Here is a 20,542-nt window from a genome sequence, read left to right as displayed (position 1 = left end):
TTTTCTCTTTTGTTGTTGTGTTTTCTGATTTGCTGTTGTCATTTGCACCTCAGGGCCACCGTAGAAAACCTCTTGAATCAGCTGCAGTGTGACCTCATTTCCTCTGTGTGAGCTGCGCAACTTCATACATTTTAGTTCATGACCTTTTCTGCCTTTGAAATCGCATGGAAGAGCAACAAGGGTTTCTGGTAATTCAGCAGATGTGAACTTCATGGTGACCTTTAGCTTGGGTCAAAGTGTTTGGAAGGTCAAGCCCTCTCTGAGTCTGACCTTTCCACTGATGCACTGCTGTAAGACTGAAGGTGATGCGTGATCATAGGGACAAAATCTAACAGCAAAATTTGAAGACAAATTTTGTTATTGATGTCTCTCATTGGAAACAATGTATAATATTTTTAATAAAGCTTTACAGTTCGTAAACTTTGTCGGCAAAGTTTCGACATTGTCCAATCAGAAACAAGAATCATTGTGGTTGTGCAACCAGAGCCGCAGCCATCTCATAATGTATAACTTGGGCAAATTGACTTCTTCATTAATATATATACAATTTAAATTCACAGTAACAACATTACATAAAGGGCTTGGAATAGACTGTTTGCTAAACCTTCCTCTAAGCAGCAATTGGTAAATTACAGTTGAGTAACCGCAAGTAGTCACGGCAGGCCTGTCAAGCTTTGCATTTCTCTGCATGCTGAAGTGTTGTGCATGGGGCCCTAGTGAGATTGTAACTGAATATAATATATATTAAGTGCCTAGAGCAGGGTTGTGTCCGTTTCATCGCAATTCCAAAACAAACATATCAAGATCAAATGTGTAAGGAATGGATTAAATGAACCTGCGTTTGTCTTAGTTACCTACAGAAGTAACCTAACCCTGCGTTACTTACAGGGGTGTTTTTTTTAACTAGCTAATAACATTATCATGTTGGGTTACAAGTAATATTAGAAAAATCCTCTTTCAGGACTGAGCACACATGCATGTAGCTATCAAATGTATATTTGAAGGTCCAGTATGTAGGATGTAGTGGGAGCGTGAAGGAGATACTACGGTGGCCACGAAACTTTGCAAACAATGCGAACACCCCCAATATCTGGGCTACTGTATAAACATAGTGGTTCTACATTGCGGCCTCCATAGAAGAGGAACTGCTATCTCTGTAGATAAAAACGTCTAACTCTAAGGTAACAAAAAGGTGATTATATACTAATGGAAACAAACCTATGAATATTATATTCCATTTCTATAATAGACCCTCCTAAATGTTACACACTAAACCGTTAACAGCCTTTTCACAGGTCTCTAGTTTATATGCAAGTGAGCCAGAAACCACGGTCTAGCTAGCTACAGGTTATAAAGTCTGCCAGTGAGAACTATCACTTCAGCTAACAAATTCAGTTCAATGGTGGCAGAATGAAAATGAGAAGACTGCTTTTATCCAAAGTCAAGGACCCATTTGGGAAATTGTGAGTGGTGAATCCTCATCCATTATCATTGTAAACTGTGTATGTGCTGTACGAGAACAGAAAGATGGACAGATGCAACCGTTGCAAAGGGGGTGGGGCTTAGTAAAGGGGTCAGTAAGGCTCTGACTTTTGTTCTTAAGAAAACTAAGCTTTTAACAAATGCATGAACTTGCGTCTTTTTTTTCTTTGTCTTAATGAAACTATTATATATAACATATAATATAACAGGTCTGATATGTTACATACAAACCTACATGGTCAGTAGGCTATATTTGAGTGCCTGATGCAGTGTTAGAAACGAAGAAGTCAAAATGTTTTATGAGTTGATGGATTAAAATCTACTAGTTGAACCATTTTAATTCCTCCGATTGTAAGGTATTGGAAATATCAGCTGGTGTATATCACCTTAGGAGCAGATGATACACTGGGCTATTTATTTGGGAGCTATAGATGGGCAATGAACCTGACAACAGCCAAAAATGTGAGACACAGGGTCAGAAATTTATTCAAGTGTTTCCAGGCAACAAGAAAACATGAATAAATTGTGAAGAAAGCAACAGTTCTGAGTCAGCTGCATGGACACTATTGCCCCTCAGAATTGCCCAAAAAGTTGCTGTGTGTCACTGCTGAGAGCCGCAAACAGCAGATCCATAGGTTACGTTACCTGAGCTGACTAGGCCTGAACAAACAGCCTTCCCCCCTCCAGGGATGTTGGTGTCCCAGTCACTAAGGATACGGATCAGCTGATGAGGATTTTGACTGATGTCTGTGTTTTTAATCTCTGACGTGTATTTTCATGGTAAAACATATCTGAAATATGAACTGCTCTGACTGTTTATTCAGGCATTCACAGGATATTTCACACATACTGAAAAATAGAGCTAGTGATCACAGGAGATCCCTTTGAGATGAAACCTAACCCAGCCTTATAAGTGATGACTAATGAATCAGTCTTAATGCACAATAGCAAGCATGGATTTCAAAATGATTCTCTAAGACAAGAAAATATTGCATGGATTTTAAAGACTTTTATGAAATAACTAACACAATGATCATCCATACTATGAATTATTTAATGTTGAATTGAAATTGAATTTCCACATGCAGTTACCTGTTTTTCTTAGCCCTCCATCCGCAGAGCAAGTGTAGTCACTAGCAGCAAGCAGGAAGCACGTCCCCCCGCTCCGGCGGTCCTGTTCCCGGGTGCTGGACCTTCGCATGGGGACCCTCTCCTCTGGAGACATGGTCAGGTCACTGCCCCCGCTGCAGTCTGCTGATAGCACTGCGAGAAAACAAACAGGCCAGGTTGGAGATCTGAAATATTTCTACTGGTTCCAGTAATACATTTAAAATACAGTTTCTTTATTTCATACAATTAATACAATTAATAATATTCTCAACAAAAAGGTTTTAAGCTTTGAACCCTGAGCTTATAAATATAAAAGCCTTAATCAATGCACTTACAATACCCTTAAGCTTTAGTAGATACTAAGTAATAAGATAATGTAACAGTTATATATTGGTTTAATCATATCCCTTCCTTCTAAGGTACAAGTTGCCAGGGAACTAAACTTACTCCAGTCTGGCTTTCAACCTTGTGCAACTTTAATGTCAGTAACAGTTTTCTGGTCACAGCAACTTTTTTGGTCGAGTTAGCTTAAGCTCTTCTTTAGTGTAACATTTCCACTATGAAGTGAAAAATAACACAAAACCTCAAGTCAGTGGATATGGCTTTTGGGGCTATATAAATAAAATTTATTTGATTTGTTCACTGGAGTGTTTAATGCTTGTTTCTTATTGCAAAGAAATCGCCATTGAATGCAGAGGCTACTGAAATCTAATCCTAAAAGATACATCCTGATTTAAAAGGAAAAGTGGCTTTCCTTTATGTGGATACTACTGATGCACAGTATACCACTCTGGAGAAAACTGATAATGTGTGATTTTAACAGACATCACATTATGCAGTTCTACAAATTAAAAGAAAAAAAAGTGAAAGAAACTAAATGCAAATGTGTTGTAATTATCTGCATGAATTATTGATATATTACCACAAAATGTACTATTTCACTGCTTCCAAACAATATGAAAGTGTACGTTAAATCTACCTGTCACTGCTAAAATGTTACATAAATACGTTCTCTCTAGGGAACAGTGAATGGGAAATGTACTTCCCAGCGGAATATGCTCAGTGGTATACAGAATAAGCAGACAAAGGGGGTTTGTGGGTGAGGGAATAGGGTTTGTGGGTGACAGGAAAATGACAGTCACAACAAACATCAAAAAGCCTCCAACATAAAAAGCCTGCGCCAAATGTCACAAGCATCATCAGGTCAAAGGTCAGACGGTGTGTGGAGCTCCAGTGGATGAGAAAGACATTGTATCTTTTTTAGAACAATAAAAATCTGTCTTCCCTTGTGGGATGCCTGCATACACCATAATTATAGATAGGGATTAGGTTGACACCAGCAATGCATTTATCCTACTAACCAGTATTGCCTGTCCAAAAACTGTTAAAAGCACATAAAAGAGCCACACTGTTGAATTTGGATGACACACTCCATCACTACAATGACATTGTGCATTGTAATGATGGAATATGTCATAAATGACATCAGTGTGTATTTAATGTGTTTTTAATAGTTTTTGGATGACAATAGAGGTCTACAGTGTGACACAGAGGAATAATAGCTGGCTTTGCTACACTGACAGTACTGGTTAGTAGCATTGATTCATTTTTGCTTTTCTTTCACAGAACTGGTTGATAAAAAGGTAAAGATAAAATAACACTAGTATTTTTTTTTTTTACAATCACAACAGTAGCAGATTTACCATTGATTATTTTTGAAACAATAATAACCAAAGGTTCATTTCTTTGGGTTACTACAAATTTTTTAATTTAAAGGTTTTAAATGTATCTTAGATAATTTAATCTTAGAGTAAATCCACATACACTAGAAACTGACATGCGACTGGACATACAGTTTTGAACCTTTCACACTGAAACATAAAGTGTGAGGCAATCTAAACGACATTGAAAAGGACTGTAAACTTGCAGACTGTATATTTTAAATGACCTCTAAGGAAATCACACAGGCGACTAAACCAGATTGACTGTTTGTGATTCAGTTGAGGCATGAATTATTCTATACTTATTCAATATAAGATTCTGAAACCTAATAAACAAATAAACTGAAGAGCCCAGAGCGCCCACCTACCCTAAGGAATGTCTGCTCTAGAATTCAAAGAAAGTCAGTGTAGGGAGGTCGACACTAATTTCCATCAATATCAGATGTGTAAGAGTAAATTACTGACACAGGCCTAGAGGGAAAAACAGCCACCTACGGTTTGAACAACAAATGAACAATACCTACTGGAAGAAAGACTTGGACACAAGGACTCTGAATTCTTATCAGTATGAGCTATTTTACACAACCATTTACTACTCTCAATACCTTGCATTACCTACCTCATCACTGTGGCAACCAGAGATGAGGGCTGCAAGGTGAAAAAGCTCAGTCTTCTGTGAGGGAAATGCTGTGGTGCTCTTGAGTCTCCAGGGGAAAAGCATTTCTAGTCTCAGAGGGGGGGATCTGTCAAATAGCCACTGCTTTATACCTGAGATGAGGTCCCTTATGGATCGCTGTCACTAGACAATTCTGTGTAACCTGAACTGTACTACTGAGGCGCGGTTGCTCATAATCTTCTCTCCCATATGATCTTACCTGAGCGGTTGCGTTCTAGTACCCTGCTCCCTTTGACGTGGCAAAGGTCGCCTTGAGTGCTGTTGCAGGTGGTGTTGAGATCAGCTTTGCAGTAGGTAGGGGACCCTCCCTGCACCACCTGAGGGATGTGTTTCTTCCTCTTCTTGGGCAGTTTCTGCTTGGCCATTGCCAGGGAGTAGTACATCCCAAAGTTATTGACGATAACGGGCACAGGCATGGCTATCGTCAGCACACCAGCCAAGGCGCACAATGCACCCACAACCATGCCTGACCAGGTCTCTGGATACATGTCGCCATAGCCCAGTGTTGTCATGGTTACCACGGCCCACCAGAAGCCAATGGGGATGTTCTTGAACTTGGTGTGGAGGCTAGCAGTGGGGTCATTGGGCCTAGCGCCGATTCGTTCGGCGTAGTAGATCATGGTTGCAAAAATTAAGACTCCCAACGCCAGGAAGATGATGAGCAGCAGGAATTCATTGGTGCTGGCCCGTAATGTGTGGCCCAACACCCTTAGCCCCACAAAATGACGTGTTAGCTTGAAGATACGCAGGATGCGAACAAAGCGCACCACCCTCAGGAAACCCAACACATCCTTGGCAGCCTTCGAAGAAAGGCCACTTAGCCCTACCTCCAAGTAGAAAGGCAAGATAGCCACGAAGTCGATGATGTTGAGAACACTCTTAACAAACTCCAACTTGACCGGGCAGAACGTGACACGCACCAGGAACTCGATGGTGAACCAGAAGACACAAACGCCCTCCACATAGGTGAGCGCAGGGTCAGTTTCAATCTCATACTGCGGGCCAGAGTCCGGCACACTGCTATTCCGCATCAGCTCAGTCTTGTTGATGATGGTGTTGAAAGCCTCATGAGTCTCCAGGCAGAAGGTGGTGATGGAGACCAGGATGAAGAACAACGATGCAAACGCAATAAACTAAAGGAGAGGAAAAAAGAAAAACGGAAAAACATACGTTACATACAGAACCTTGACTGGCTACACTGGATATGTACACTAAGATCAATCAATTCATTTACTCTTGAGGAAGAGAGTGAACTCAGACAAGTTTAATTAACTTGCATCAAACTGAATGGACTCCAGAGAGAAGAGCAATCTATTAGCAAGAGCAACAAATAAACACACACTTCCCCCTCGCTCCTGGTGGGAATGTAGCACGGGAATGCAGATGCAGTCAGATTTAATTTACTGCTGCTGGTATGTTGGGCAGTTGGCAGTTAAGCAAGAGGAAAGAGCTGAACCCAACCAAGCAAACACAAGACTTCAGAATCAGTGGGGAATTGGAAATAGGTGCGTATTTTTGCATTGTGTTTATTTTCTGCTTTTGCATTTTGTGGATTTGTGTAAATCTCCTATTGTCTCTTATAGCATATTAAGTCATGTCACATCTCAATAAACAAGAGAAAAACAATGATTCAGATATATCTTGCGACTGCCAGGCTGGGAACTACATTATTTGAGGCTGTAAATCTATTCCTTTGGGACAGGGATAGGTGCATACATATAAACCAACACATAAGATAGAACCTCTGCTGTAAATAATTGTGTATGCAGTTATATGCAGTTAAATGTTTGTCAATAAACACATTTTAGCTTGATCATTTAAAGAGCAACTAAAAAGATCAAGTGAGTTATGTAGCCATTCCACAACTTGACAACCCAATATTTATTCTTACTGTAAAACAGAGAGACTATGTCCATTTTTTTATATAGTCTATAGTTTGGTGGGAAATTGGTTGCAAGTCTACTAAACCTTCTTAACAAATGTGCTGATGCACTTCTGCTGGATACAGATTGTTATCGTCATTACTAGCAACATTCTGTCGTCTCCAGCACAGTCTGTGAACTTTTTTTGTGCCTCAATATAGAGCACAACACAGGTGCTACCATCTTAAATTGGCTCCAAATGAAAGCCGTCTTTTCTCACTCGTCCCCATTGTGTCTGGGTAACAGTGTCCAAAGGCAGGCAGACACAGGGACACTTAAATAATCCTCTTGGGGGCTATTTGATAACCCATTCATTCATATTTTGTGCTAACAGGAAGGAATGCATAGAAATAAGGACCTTTTATTAGGAGCCAATAAACTCACCAGCTTTAGGCAAGGTGATAGGGGAGAGACAAGGTGATGGGGCCTTTCAGGTTTTTTTGTGAGTTTTGCAGCTACCAGTTTCTCACTTGGAAGGCTAAGCTATATTCAGTTAAATCCTACCGACTGGTCCTCTAATTGCAGAATGCGTCAATATAAAGTACTACCACATAAGCCTGTTATTAATAGAAAGTTATATTCCAAAGAATCATAATTATAGCTTATAACTTTGATCTTTGGTTGGCAAAATGATAGCATGTTGATACACTGCAGCTGAAGCTGTATGGTAACAGTATTAGATGATGAGTCATACACAGATTTTATTTATTTATTTATTATTTTTCTTTTACCACTAAACAGATCTTGTTTGGTTTTGGCCTTCTTTTGGGAAGTGTTTATGGAACCACCTGTCAGATGCAGAGCATCCAGCTTTTTCCGCTGCCCTGGAAGATGCTCAGGCTGAATCTGCAAACATCCACGTCTTTCTCCGAGAGCTAGACGGAGCAGATTTCCACACATGCAGCCTACTATGCTCCTTCTCCACCTTCCTCCCACAATCTCTCCACTGGTGTGCTCTGCCTACTGAGCTCTAAAGAAGTCGTTTCACACCCTGCCTTGTTTTTGGATTGCATGACTCACACACTCTCAAAATATCATTGCCACTATTTGGGTCGCCCTGCTCCTGAACTGTGTGCGTGCACTCGACTCGACTGCTGTTAGCATGCGCTCTCTTCATACATTATACATTATGTCTTTATTGTTTTATAAGTGCATGTGTTTGTCACTGGCAAAAAGCCTTAGCATGTTGCAGAATGACAGTGTGACATTGGTACTCAACATTATTCAGAAGTTACTTACCACCATCAACTTTCTACATTCAATTCAATGAAATTTCCAGTATATGATAACACTGAATGCATTCTTCAATCTCTCTGCATTAAAAGCCATTTCACAAAACATTGACAAACACCTTTGGCAAAAGTTTTGTGTTATTTGCATGTCTTTTATAAACACTGAACTTGTAATTTCTGTTGATGTTTCGCCCATTTTCCATACATTTGGTTGTAGGCAACATACAATAGTAGTGTATGTAGTTAGACCATCACCCAGGTTTTCATGTTTCTAGCTCTAACATGGCTAGTGACTGAACTGCATTGGGTCTATTGAGGCTGCTGTTAAGATCTCTTTTATAGACTGATAGGTTGTAGGCGGAAGCAAACAAGACACTATTTCTGCTGTTTCTCGCTCATAAACCTGCGCAGTAACACTGTGCAGAACAGTGTACTGTGTGTAAAGGATTAGACTTTTTTTTTTACCACTTTTGTAAATAAATATGACATTGTGATGATGTAGAACCTGTTACAGGAAATAAAGTTAAATAATATTAATAAAGTCATCAAAATGCAAAATCACAAAACCCACGCTGACTGCTTTGTGCTGTTATCAACTGCTCCAACAATACACTTGAAAAACTAAGCACATTTTCACTTTAGTGAAGATCTGTTTAAACTTTAGTTTATTTCCATTACATACCTACATACATATGTTCTGTTTAAAACCAGTCTCCCTTTTTTAAATATCCTGACTAAAATTCTACTTTAACAGTTTCTTATGTTTTAGAAGAAGTTAGCAAGTAACTGGCAAGAGCAGCACTTTCACACTCATACTGTGAAGGTAGGTAAAAAACGATTTATTGTTCTCACATTTGTTTTTTGAGACTGAAGAACTTCCACATTTACATAGTCTACCTTCAGAGGGGATGACTGTCAGTCATAACCATGCAAAACATCTTTACTTTAACAAGCAGTGAATATACTGTATGACATAAATAAATATATAGCATCAGTCTAGTAGAAAACTTTACCTTTTCATTTCAAGGAACTAATGCTGTCAATATTCAAGTTGTATTTACGACTGCAAATCGCTTATATTTCCAGGGTCTTTACTAATATGAAAGTGCCTCCAAAGTCAGACAAATATGGATGCCTCAGATTTAATGGATAGTGCTATGGTCAATGCAAGGTTTTTAACACTCACACATCAAACTCTGTTGTAAAACCGCCTTGAGAATTTTCTCAAGTTGTAAACATGGAACTCTTTCCTATCTCTACCATCCATTCTAAATGACGCAGAACCACATTGTCTAATTGCTGACAAGAAACTATGGCTACAACTAACAATTATTTTCATTATTGAAAATTGAGATCGATTTGTTGTTTGGTCCTGAAAATGTCAGAAAATGGTGAAAAATGTTGATTACTGGTTCCCAAAGCCCAAGGTGACATCCTTAAATGTCTTGTTTAGTCCACAACCCAAAGATATTCAAGTTTAGAACACTGCAGGAAAATTTGGAATTTGTTTTTGCTGTAGGCCATAATAGGGAGTGTACCTTTAAAACAATTCATTGTATGTATTTTTAATCAATTACTGAAAAGATATTGTATATATTTGTTCCTCTACATTTATAACTTCAAACAATGCATAACATACTGTCTTAGAGGACTAAGTAAAACAAAAGATATCCACAATTGGGAGGCCTAAGCTGTGGACATTTTTTCTTTCTCTTCTTTAAAAAAAAACAGTTGGCGATTAATTAAATAGCTGACATAATATCGATTAATTAACTAACTGTTGCAGCTCTATAAGAAATACAAAAATAATGCACCACCTAACAATGAAATAATCTCAGAAATGCAAGGTGCACTGCTGACAGCTTTGATTAAAGTATTAGAGGTGTTTTAGGGGGGACTTTGCCTTTAACCTGTAACCTCCTAATACAGCAATCCTCCTCCTACTGCTCATCTCACCCCTCACTGTGTCTTTATCTCTGCCTCCCTCTCATCGTGACACTGGTTGAAACGAACAGCTGGACTACCTGAGCCGTTTCTTTTTGGCTGCTCGGATGCTGCGCCAACTAATGACAACTGCTGTCTCGTGCTGGGCTGTAATTTTGTTGTGTTCACGTCTGCCGAGTGAGGATACATCATCTCCCCAGTCCACGCCGGCCTGCAACAGCTGAATCATGTCACATGAAACAAGCACGGTAGACTAACATGCAGCTGCACACACTCGTTTAAAAACACACAACCTCACAAGGTTATTTATGATAGCCATTAAAAATGCAAAGGCGCTGCTCTACCATGTGATTGCAACAGGCACATGCTTCTTCACATCCTGATTTCCAGCACACACACACAACCGCATGCTAAATAAGTCTTGTACTTTTATAAATCGCTCTTTGAAGGCAGCGTGGGGCGGATGTAGCACAGACGGTCCATCTCTGAACAATGCAGATCTAATTTAGCCCAAGGACTCGCCTTATTATTCAGCCGTCTTTTTCATTACATTTAGGGCTTTCAGCTTTGGAGTTTCTCGCTCATTGTCACAGCTGATAATGGCCAGGGTGCCTGTTGCGGAGGTCAAACCTGTGACCTTCATGTCTGACTATCAACATGCACTGTAAAGAGCCACGTGCATGCAGGGCTTCATCATAAACAATCATTAAAGAGGCTGATTTCACTGATTACCACGTCTATCGTCCATCCACGAGGATAGGCTCAAACTGCAGTGGGGGGGGGGGGGGCTCCAGAGACTGTCTGTTCTTTAGTCAGGGTTCATGAAACCTGGAATGATATAATTTTTCCAAGGACCAACCTTGTAAATTTCCTTACGTGACTGTGCCAGAGGCCGTGTTGGGCATCTTACTTTAAAAATAAGTTAGTTAATAGTTAGAAATACTTCCCCAAAAAGTAATTGAGTAGTAACTCAGTACTACATTGTAAAAGTATTAGTTACTCAGCAAAGTACTGGACGTTATTTTCTTATGTTCTATAACGCTATTACATTCTAACAATCTTCTATAAGATCAAAGATGTTTATAATTAACTGAAATGAGAATAAAAACACTATATACAGTATTTAGAACATTTGGTATTTATTTGACACTCATAACCAGCAATAGGCATAGAAAATAAAATTATTTAAAAAAAAATAAAGTATCCTTTTTCCTGGGATAGCGTGCATTTACATAAACATTCTTTGCCTTTAACTTCGTAGCGAGAAAGTATGTCGGTACTCTCAGTTTGAAAACGTACCTTCCCTGATTTCCTGCTCGTCGCCCATCTTGCTCTCGTCTTGCTGTTTATAGGGCTAGAGCGTAGAGCCGTGGCAGAGAGCACAGCGGTGACTTGCCCATCCGAGGCAATCATCACTCGCATTGCACCATCCCCACCGCTGCTCTCCATCCCGGCAACATGATGTGTGGACTGTCAGGAAGCATGACACCCAACCAAACTGTAGTAACGCGCCACTTTACATTCTCAGTAACGGTAACGGCGTTGCAACGATGGGAAAAGTAAAAAATAACGCCGTTAGTAACGCCGTTATACTTAAACGCCGTTACTCCCAACACTGGCCAGAGGGTTTGTTACACAGAACCATCTGGGAAGTCATCTCTAGAAACTGTTTAGAAAAGGGCAGGCACTTTAAGAAAATACTTGGTATGTGATTAGATGAACCATGTGTGTATCACAAGCAAACTCCAACCAATCAGATCAACAAACAATATAACATAGAGAGAAAACATGTTTCCATGGACAAAAGCCTTCAGTGCTCATGCTGTAGCTGCCAGTAATTGGTCTGAACCACTGTGGTTTGGACACCAGCACATAGCTTGAAGCCTGGGAAGATGGATTCTCGCATCATTTCGTGATCTGGCAAGTCCAGCTGCCTTGTGAGGTTTCCACAACTCAAAATATCTCGTAATCTGTTTAATGAACAGATTGCCATGAAATTTGTTGAGCGCGTTAATGTTCCCAAGATGATAAACCGCTTTGATTTCAATAACACCACCACCTTTGCTAAGGGCAAATTGTAAATTTTTAGCACACTAATAACAACAAGACTGTCAGAACAGGTTTGTTCTGTCCAACATGTTTGTATTGCAGACTGCAATGACCATTCAGTCTCCATGGGCAACTAGCAAGGCATTATACTTGCTTTAAGTGTGACTGAAATATCAAGGCTCTTTTTTTCTCCCCTTACAAGAAACCATTTGCTGTTCATTCTTATTCGCTATGCATAACAACTGGGTAGATGTTTTGCAGTAAACACAATAAACATAAAACCTTCATTTTGTTTTGCCAGTTTCTCTTCCAGCATTATTTCATTGTGCTCGAGTTGAATGTTTTCATATCTGTGCAGCATCATATTAAGCTCAGATTCCTATCAGTCACTCAACACCCACAGGAAGAGCAGGAAGTCTCCTTCAGGAAGGAATCAATCATAAACATGTTTCCTTACACAAGTTATTACCACATCCATGCTGCGTTAGTCCTCGTTAAATCCTGTTTATTTATGCCTGTGTTTGTACATTGAGAGCAACGAAAAACCTGAGTCAAATTCCTTGTATGTGTGCACATAACTGGCCAATAAAGTGATTCTGATTCTGAATCGTTAGTGAAGAAAAACTGGACAGAATGACAGCACATGACATCTGTTTCAAAATAACAGGTATATGTAATGTAGAGACAATTAAATGGCAATAAAGAAGACACACTGTAACTGGAAATGACAGAAATATTCTTTCAATGTTTCTTTTACAGGCTCTTTGTATCTTTTCAGATGTACTGTACAAACAGAGTGATTTATTAGGATTTAACAGATTCAGTCAGCAGCCCTATCACCTCTCCAAACACTGATGGGACGTGATCGCTGTCAGTCCTGAAGCAGGGAGGCCTTCCTCATAATCACATAATTTTTCAGAAGACGCCTCTGCCACTCCCTGGAACTCTGCCTGTCCGCGGCCAAGGGAAGAGACATGAGGAAAATGCCAGATCAAACAGCTTCGATCGCTCGATTCCCCAACGGATTACATCTGCCACTTGGCCTGGAGCTGCCAGAGCCGGCGGGCAAGGGCGCTGACACTGGAGCTATGCAGCCTCAGGTTGTAAACATGTGACTGATGCACCGGCATGGACTTAGCATTAGACATAAATGGAAAGGAAAAAAACTTGGTGGTCTGCAGGTTACGGTGGATGAAGTGGCCTGTCAATGATCAGTGATAAATCAAAGGTGACTAACCTGCAGCCTCCGGTCCCTTTATTTTCTAGAACATACAACATATTCCACAAATAAATAAAGATGGATTAAACTGGGGTAGATCAAGTAAGCCTCCAAAACAATTTAGCAAGACCTCTGGTAATCACAATGCTATTTGAGTATATAAAAGTTACTCATATCCCCATATCATCTTAACCTGTACACATCTTCATACACTATAAAATAATGTCATTACACAGAAGGAAAAAGCAATGTGATTTCAGTATATGAATACAGAGATACAAGGTTCGAGATCCGTTAGCACCAGAGATTAATGAGTTTAGATGCAGCAATTAGTCGATTAATCGATTAGTTGTCAAGTATTAAATTAATCACCAACTATTTTGATAATTGATTGGAGCTTCTCATATGTGTTAAATATGTCCTGGTTTCTTTTGTCCTGTATAACTGAATATCTTTCTGGACAAAACAAAACATTTGTGGATGTCACCTTGGGCTTTGGGAAACAGTAATCAACATAGTTTCACCATTTTATGGAACAAAAAACTAATCAATTAATCGAGAAAATGATTGACAGATTAATCAATAACGACAATCATTAGTTGCAGCTCTACAACTGTTTAATAATATCTAACCTTAAACTTAAACTTTAACTTGCAACAGACTGTTGGGTAAAATGTGTGTCCAGCTAGTGATAATCAAACTAACCTCAGCTTGGTGTCAGACCGGCAGTGTAGCAGTGACTTTCTCCTCTCACATCCAACCTGATTGTGAATGTTCCACTTTGTAAAACTTTTACTGCGACGTGCTGCTGTAAATAATTACTGCAAAGTAAATGTACAATGTGATCCAGTCAGTGTCACCTACTGAGCTGAATCAGACACATCCTGACTCATTAAGTCTCTATCAATGTATTTACAAGATGATTGTCTAAACAGTCACTCTTTAAATATGTGACCTTTGTTGTGTAAATCAGTGCCTCTGCTTATTTAAATTCATAAAAGTTTCATAAGAATGGAACAATTTCTCCTGTTAGCGGAGGCGCTATTTATTTCAGGAGTGCCTTCACATCATCATACGCTGTGGGAGACTCTGCAAGCTCAGCATTTGAAAAAAATCATTAAAAAAATATATTAGCAAAAAGACAGTGTATGTTGTTTTTTTCATTTTAAACCAAGCCTTTATATAGTAAAACAGTAATAGAGATATTGAGTTTTTTAATTGTTAGGGGATGTGTATTTTAGTCAGGGAAATTAGCTGCCAAGCTATAAAGTGATTTGTCATCCTGTGACTGAGAATGAATCTTAAATTGAACCCGACCAGTATTTGAAATATTCTGTGGTAAATCCTGGTAGCTTCAACACTCACTCAGAAAGCTAAAAACAGAACGACCCTCATGGGTCACACATTTTTTCCGTACATCCCTTCATCTGTTGGCACAGCAACACGTTGGATAGGCAAACCTTGGCATCCTCCCACTGAAAAATCCCCCCCACACGCACAACCAGGCAGCCCACCACTCTGCTCAGGCTCTGTTTCAGAAGACGCCCTGCTGGATCGGCCAATCAGAGTGTTCGCCGCCCCAACCTCCTTGGGACTGCCACCATCTGTTTGACACTATGAGTTGATGCTGATCCTGGCCTGAGACCACCATCCACTACCAAGCTGCTTTGGCCCTCTGTAAGCCGCCGTGACATCATCAAGCTGAGGGGACCCCGGAGGTGCTAACACAGTCCAAGAGGATCTCAGACACACACACATGTCCACACACTGACATAATTAAACCTGTGGGGTTTGGGGGTTTGAGCTCGTATGTGGTTTGCCTTCTGTTTCTGCATGATTGCCCAGTTATAATTTCAATCTGGATTTAGGGCTTTTCCACTGTGTACACACATAAAGTCGGCAGACGTGTTAAACTGCACGTCTACATCAACGCATACATCACTATTCAGTATGCAAAGACAGCCTAAGTGTAATGCTCTGCCCACCTACAGCCTTAGCACCCACATTTTTAGCTCATGTAGATATCACGGTATTTTTTTCAAATACAGTTTTTAGTTGTTACTAATTACTTTAAGTCTAAGGCTTTAAAGCCATTATTCTAACAACTTTTGGGTTGCTTTGGCTGGTGTTTATTCTGCTCCAGCATGAGAGGGCCTTTGACTTTTTATGTGTTCTTTAATTCATCCTCTAACAGAAGAACTGAGTGACGGAGTGGACTGTTGTAAAAACCCTTCATTAAGGAATTATTAGGCTTTGTAATTGCAGACTCGTTAACTTTTCCAGTGACCCCTTATTAATGAATTACTAACAAATATAACAGTAGACTTATTAGTCAGTGAGTAAGTACTTAGTAATGGTTCACCAACGTTTAGTTGTGGAGCATTTATCAGCTAATGGGACAGATATTTTTCTCAGGAGAAGCAAACAGAGCTTAAAGGAGAGTGAATATTAGACTTTTGGACTTTTGTCAGCTCACCAAAAACATGACTGTGAATGGATGCTAATGTTGCTCTGTGTGTTCTGGATTTGCAAATAACTGATTGCTAACAACTTAAGATAATGTATGTATAATATATCATATATTAGGGGCCAGCATGTTCTGCTGCCCCCAAGTGGCCAAAAAAAAATCAATGAATGCACCTTTCTATAAAGGTTTACAAAGTGGTACCAATCTTATCTTCATAATGCAACACATATCCTAATCTGCATTCTTGTCGGTCAGTATCGAACTTGTAAATTACATCCAGATAAGGTCTTTCTTCACTGGATATATGTGCAGAAATAAGGATGCACACAACCAGAGCCATTTTCTGTTTGTGTCTCTCTCTCCCACACAGACTCAGAGCTCAGCTCCAGCTGGAAGCAAAGACCCCCGGCAAGAGATATCCCTCCGTCTGTTGCTCTGTGTCTGTCACTCAGTAGTGTTGTGTCTCTTCAAAGCAATGACAATACTGACAACACACCAGGGAGCGACACAGATCACCTACTTAATGACAGGAGCATCTCTCTCTCCTTCTCTATGACTGCCCCTTCTCTCCCTCCCTACCTATTCATGTTGCCTAGTAACCAATGAACCAGGGCTTGTAAACAAAAGTCAAATAGTCTGCACAGCTGATTGTTTATGAGTTTTGGCAACCTGTGATCCCAACAGGTTGAGGTTTTGGCAGCTGGACGGAGTTGGAAAAAAACTGAATCCAATTAGCTTTGCTAACTATAGCTGAGCATTTTACCCTGACCTAATGACGTTAGGCTCAGCTTTCTGAGCAGCTGGATGTTCTTCATACTAGTAAAACCTCTACAATGCTAGAGTGAATTAAGGATTTATTTTGACCAAGCCAGAGTTGGCGATTGTTGGAACAGTTTCTGTCCACTTTGAATGAAGTTACGGTGTAATATGCGAGGTAAAATTACTGTCTTTGTTTATGGAGTCTGGTGGCATGTGATAGTGATATTAAGGATGTTTCTGGTTACACAAAGGCCTATTTCCTTACCATAATGTTGTCAGACACTTAGAATAACAATCTGAGCCTGTCAGAGGCAAAAACAAGCATGTACTTTGACAGCATATTTGATGCCAAGGATTAGCTAATGTTACATGGCAGCCACTGAAGCCTGTTTCATTGCTATTTCCTCATCTAACTCTCTAGTGCGACATCTAGTAACAAGTGAATTTCATATATATAACCTTTAAACTCTTATCCTAAGTCTTATGTTAACCAAAGACAAATGTGCCTAATTTTGAACTAAACTGCTGTTAAATGTTTGGTTATGTGATTAATTGGCTTTATCTTCTTTTCATCTATCTTCTCTGACAGTCTTGCACTTGAGTGACGTACATATAACTAATTGCCTTCTGCATGAATTGGCAAAGCAATGTTTACAGCATAAGCAGACAAATTTGGTCCAGATACACATAAATACTACTAATGTGTTTACTGAGTATGAAGGAGCGTCATACAAATATATAGGAAAAAGTGTAATTACATTTTATATTAACATAATTAAGAAACTTTATTAAGAAACTTTATTGTAAGGCCACCACTCACCCTGACAACCTCCCTCCAACATGGGTGTGGTAACCAGATCAATTGTTGCCACTGACAGCGTTTATATTTCTCTTCTCTTATCTGGCCAAACAAAACAATGGTATATGAGTCAAGTTTAAATAAATTGCTTCAAACATGCTTATGTTTAAAGGCACCCTCCTCGCACTCATACACACAAAGAAACAGGCTGGTGTCTGCGGTCACATGTGTACGTGCAGCTCCTTCTGTTGTCTTTGTCACCTGCGTGCCTCTTAGACTCTAAGGAGGAGGGGTGATGAAAGCCACACACTCACACACACGCTCACACACATTTTATTAATAGGTTTAAATCCCTGGGGCAACCACTACATACAGCATCTACACACCACTGTCAGTCACTCAGAATCATTCACCAGTCACACAGGAAAAGAACATTTTCTCCACCAACAGTGACATCCATATACCAGAATGCAATGCAGCAAGACATGCTGGGTTGAGACACTGAATCTGGTGATCACAACTGGAGATGGTCTAGTACTCTCTATTTGGTCTTTCACTAACTACTAAATCATAGACAATAAAGAAGTCAATAACAACTTCGTTTTTCTTATTCACTTCTGTGACCTTTGAAGTGTGAATGAAGGGGAAAGTGGCTCATGGGTTCTTATGTTTATTCATGTTGTTTCTTACTGCTGCACTCATTGTGATTCACTCTGGATAGGACAGTCTGCTAAATACACACAATACAAATGAAGTGCACTGAGGAGGTGAAAAATTATTCTCTTAGTGCATCATCATATCTTGTGCATCATAAAGACTAACATACATTACGTGGTATCCTCAGATACTTCTGTGGGTTTGAGTAAAGCTTGTATGCACACTGGTGTTTGAAATGAAGGACCTCTTAAAAGGTCCTGTGGGGCTACAGAACCTTTTGATGACTGTCTTCTTAAGAGTCCAGGCCATTAGCTATACACACATCCAGTATATCTGCTTAGACATGCTGTGTGATAACGGAGCCAGCCTGTAGGAGGAGAACGGTGCAGGCTGGGAAACAGACATGATGTCTGTATTTGCAAGTTCTGTCACATTGAGCTCCCCATTCTAAAATTAAACAGTGGTTAAATCAACGTTAGCTGAATGGCTCATTTAAAGACCATCGTAGTGCATACATAATTAAACCGCCAAGTAATTGATTTCCATCTCAGCCTTATTCTATAGAGACAAGGCTGGATGATATTTCTTTTATTAAATAAAGCAAGATAAAAATAAAGTGAGTGCCTGGGAGGACAGTGATGAGTCCCAGGAAATATCAGAGACAGGAAAGAATAGGAGGCTAGTAATGAATTGCCCTACATTAAAATGAAGTCCCCAAACAAAAGCATGTTTTTGTCGTACACAGGGCTGCACTTTTTCTCTTGATCAGCTGCCGCCATGGTAACGGCACCTTTTCCTTTCCTTTTTTTTTGACAGCTGAAGATGGTGAATCGCAAAGGGGAAAGAAAAATGGGCGGTGGAGGAGGCGGCGGTGGGGAAAGTAAACGGTTGTGCACTTTGGCAGGGAAAGGGTTTCCCCTCTTTCTCACTCCCCCATCTCCCTTTCTCTGAACATGATGAAAGAATGAGTTTTTTGTTGTTTTTAGTACAGACAAATGACAAAACAAGAGCGGGGTTAGCTGTCACTCACTCAACTCAAAGGATGGGTTTCAATAAATTGTTTTCGTCGCTAATTTAGAATCAACAACTGACAGAGCAGCGGGCGTCGCCGAAAAACACATGCCCGACTCCTAACCAAAGAAAGAACAAAAACACAGAAGCGTTTCCACATGACAGGAGGATTTGCTGTTCCCCTCGTTCTCTCCGTCACTGTCTCTCCCGCTCACACACACATACTTCCTCCCCGTCCTCATTATACAGCTCACTGTGACATGACAGCCAGCTCACTCGGGGAACCCTTCTAAACCCATAGCTTTTGGCAACCAACCAAATGCCTGGACTAAAAATAGCCTATCAAAAATTTTCAGGCGTTCTAATTTGAATAATTCATTGTCACTTTAAGTCGGTGAAGTCGGTGTTGGAAGGGGGGGAAGGCTGAGGTACAGACAAATAAATCCCTGCCAGCCACTGTCGCCTTCATTTACTCAGAGACTCGAAGGGTCAACAGAAAGGCAGATTTTAAAATCCTGTTCTCCATCATGCTCTGCTGCAGGAGCTGATACCCAAACAATGTGGTAACCTCCAGCATTGTATGAGACTTGGTTAAATCAATATATATTCATACATGCAGTGTGTACGCAGGACTCACAAATGTTTATAAATTGGTATGTTAAATGCTGTATCTGTGACATTATCATGACATTATTGGGAAGTGGAAAAGGAGAAGGACCTGTGCAGACAATGTGTGGATGCAGGTGTGGTAATTGCAGGATAAATGGCTTTATAGTCCGTAAAATGAAGCAACAAATGTTTATGGTGACGACCACATCCTTAGCCCATAAAAATACATATGATTGAGGATCTTTGATTATCACTCAGTTTTATCAGGCTCTTGACTGGTTGCTGTTTTTTTCCAGTAAAGGAGCATTTGACCAATTGTACACTTGTGGTTGTACAAAGTGATCTCTGGCCTGAATTACAAACTGGGGACCTGGAGTTTAAATCGTGGGCATTTACCGGCAGGCAGAAGTTAATCTCTAAAATCTAACAAGCTGCGTGAAAAGAAGAGCCGGATCCAGCATTTTTAGAGCTTGCCCCATCATCACATAGTTAAACTGACCAGTAAATATCATTGGTGTTAACAAGGGAGTGAATTCCACTGGGGTGGCATGTGTCCTCTTACTGCCCAGCTGCCAAACTCCACATGAGAGATGCTCTGAGTGAATATTGCTCTGTTACAGTGCACTCACAGAAATTACGCTTTTTCAGAAGTAGTGACTGATTTTTTGATATTTTTTGTCCCTGGGTTCCAACTTGCAGGCAAGGTATAGGGTGTCCTATACCAGCAAATTGAAACAATGCATTTGTGAAAGCTCAGTAGCGCATTAAGCAAAGTTTTCACGTATAAAACTACCATTGCACTGCATTTGGCACCATTGGCATCAAAGCCCAGCGCTCTTCGTGGAGGCTTGGGTGTTTGTGGCCTGCAAACAAGACTCAGTGCTG

General features: G+C 40.1%; 1 protein-coding gene across 3 annotated transcripts in view; it reads right to left on the bottom strand.

The window, feature by feature from the left end:
- Positions 1–20,542, bottom strand: part of kcnc2 (potassium voltage-gated channel, Shaw-related subfamily, member 2) — a gene marked incomplete at its 3' end in the record, with an annotated part of 86,304 nt that overhangs the window by 5,841 nt on the left and 59,921 nt on the right. For all 3 annotated transcript variants that reach the window (XM_035679785.1, XM_035679769.1, XM_035679777.1), the window contains 2 exon segments: positions 2,575–2,745; positions 5,189–6,122. In XM_035679785.1, the coding sequence (XP_035535678.1) occupies positions 2,575–2,745; positions 5,189–6,122 (1,105 nt within the window).

Source organism: Morone saxatilis, unplaced genomic scaffold (genome assembly GCF_004916995.1).
Source record: "Morone saxatilis isolate NCDOM2014 unplaced genomic scaffold, NCSU_SB_2.0 Contig10, whole genome shotgun sequence".
NCBI classification, from domain to species: domain Eukaryota; kingdom Metazoa; phylum Chordata; class Actinopteri; family Moronidae; genus Morone; species Morone saxatilis.
This window is presented reverse-complemented; position numbering and strand designations above follow the sequence as displayed.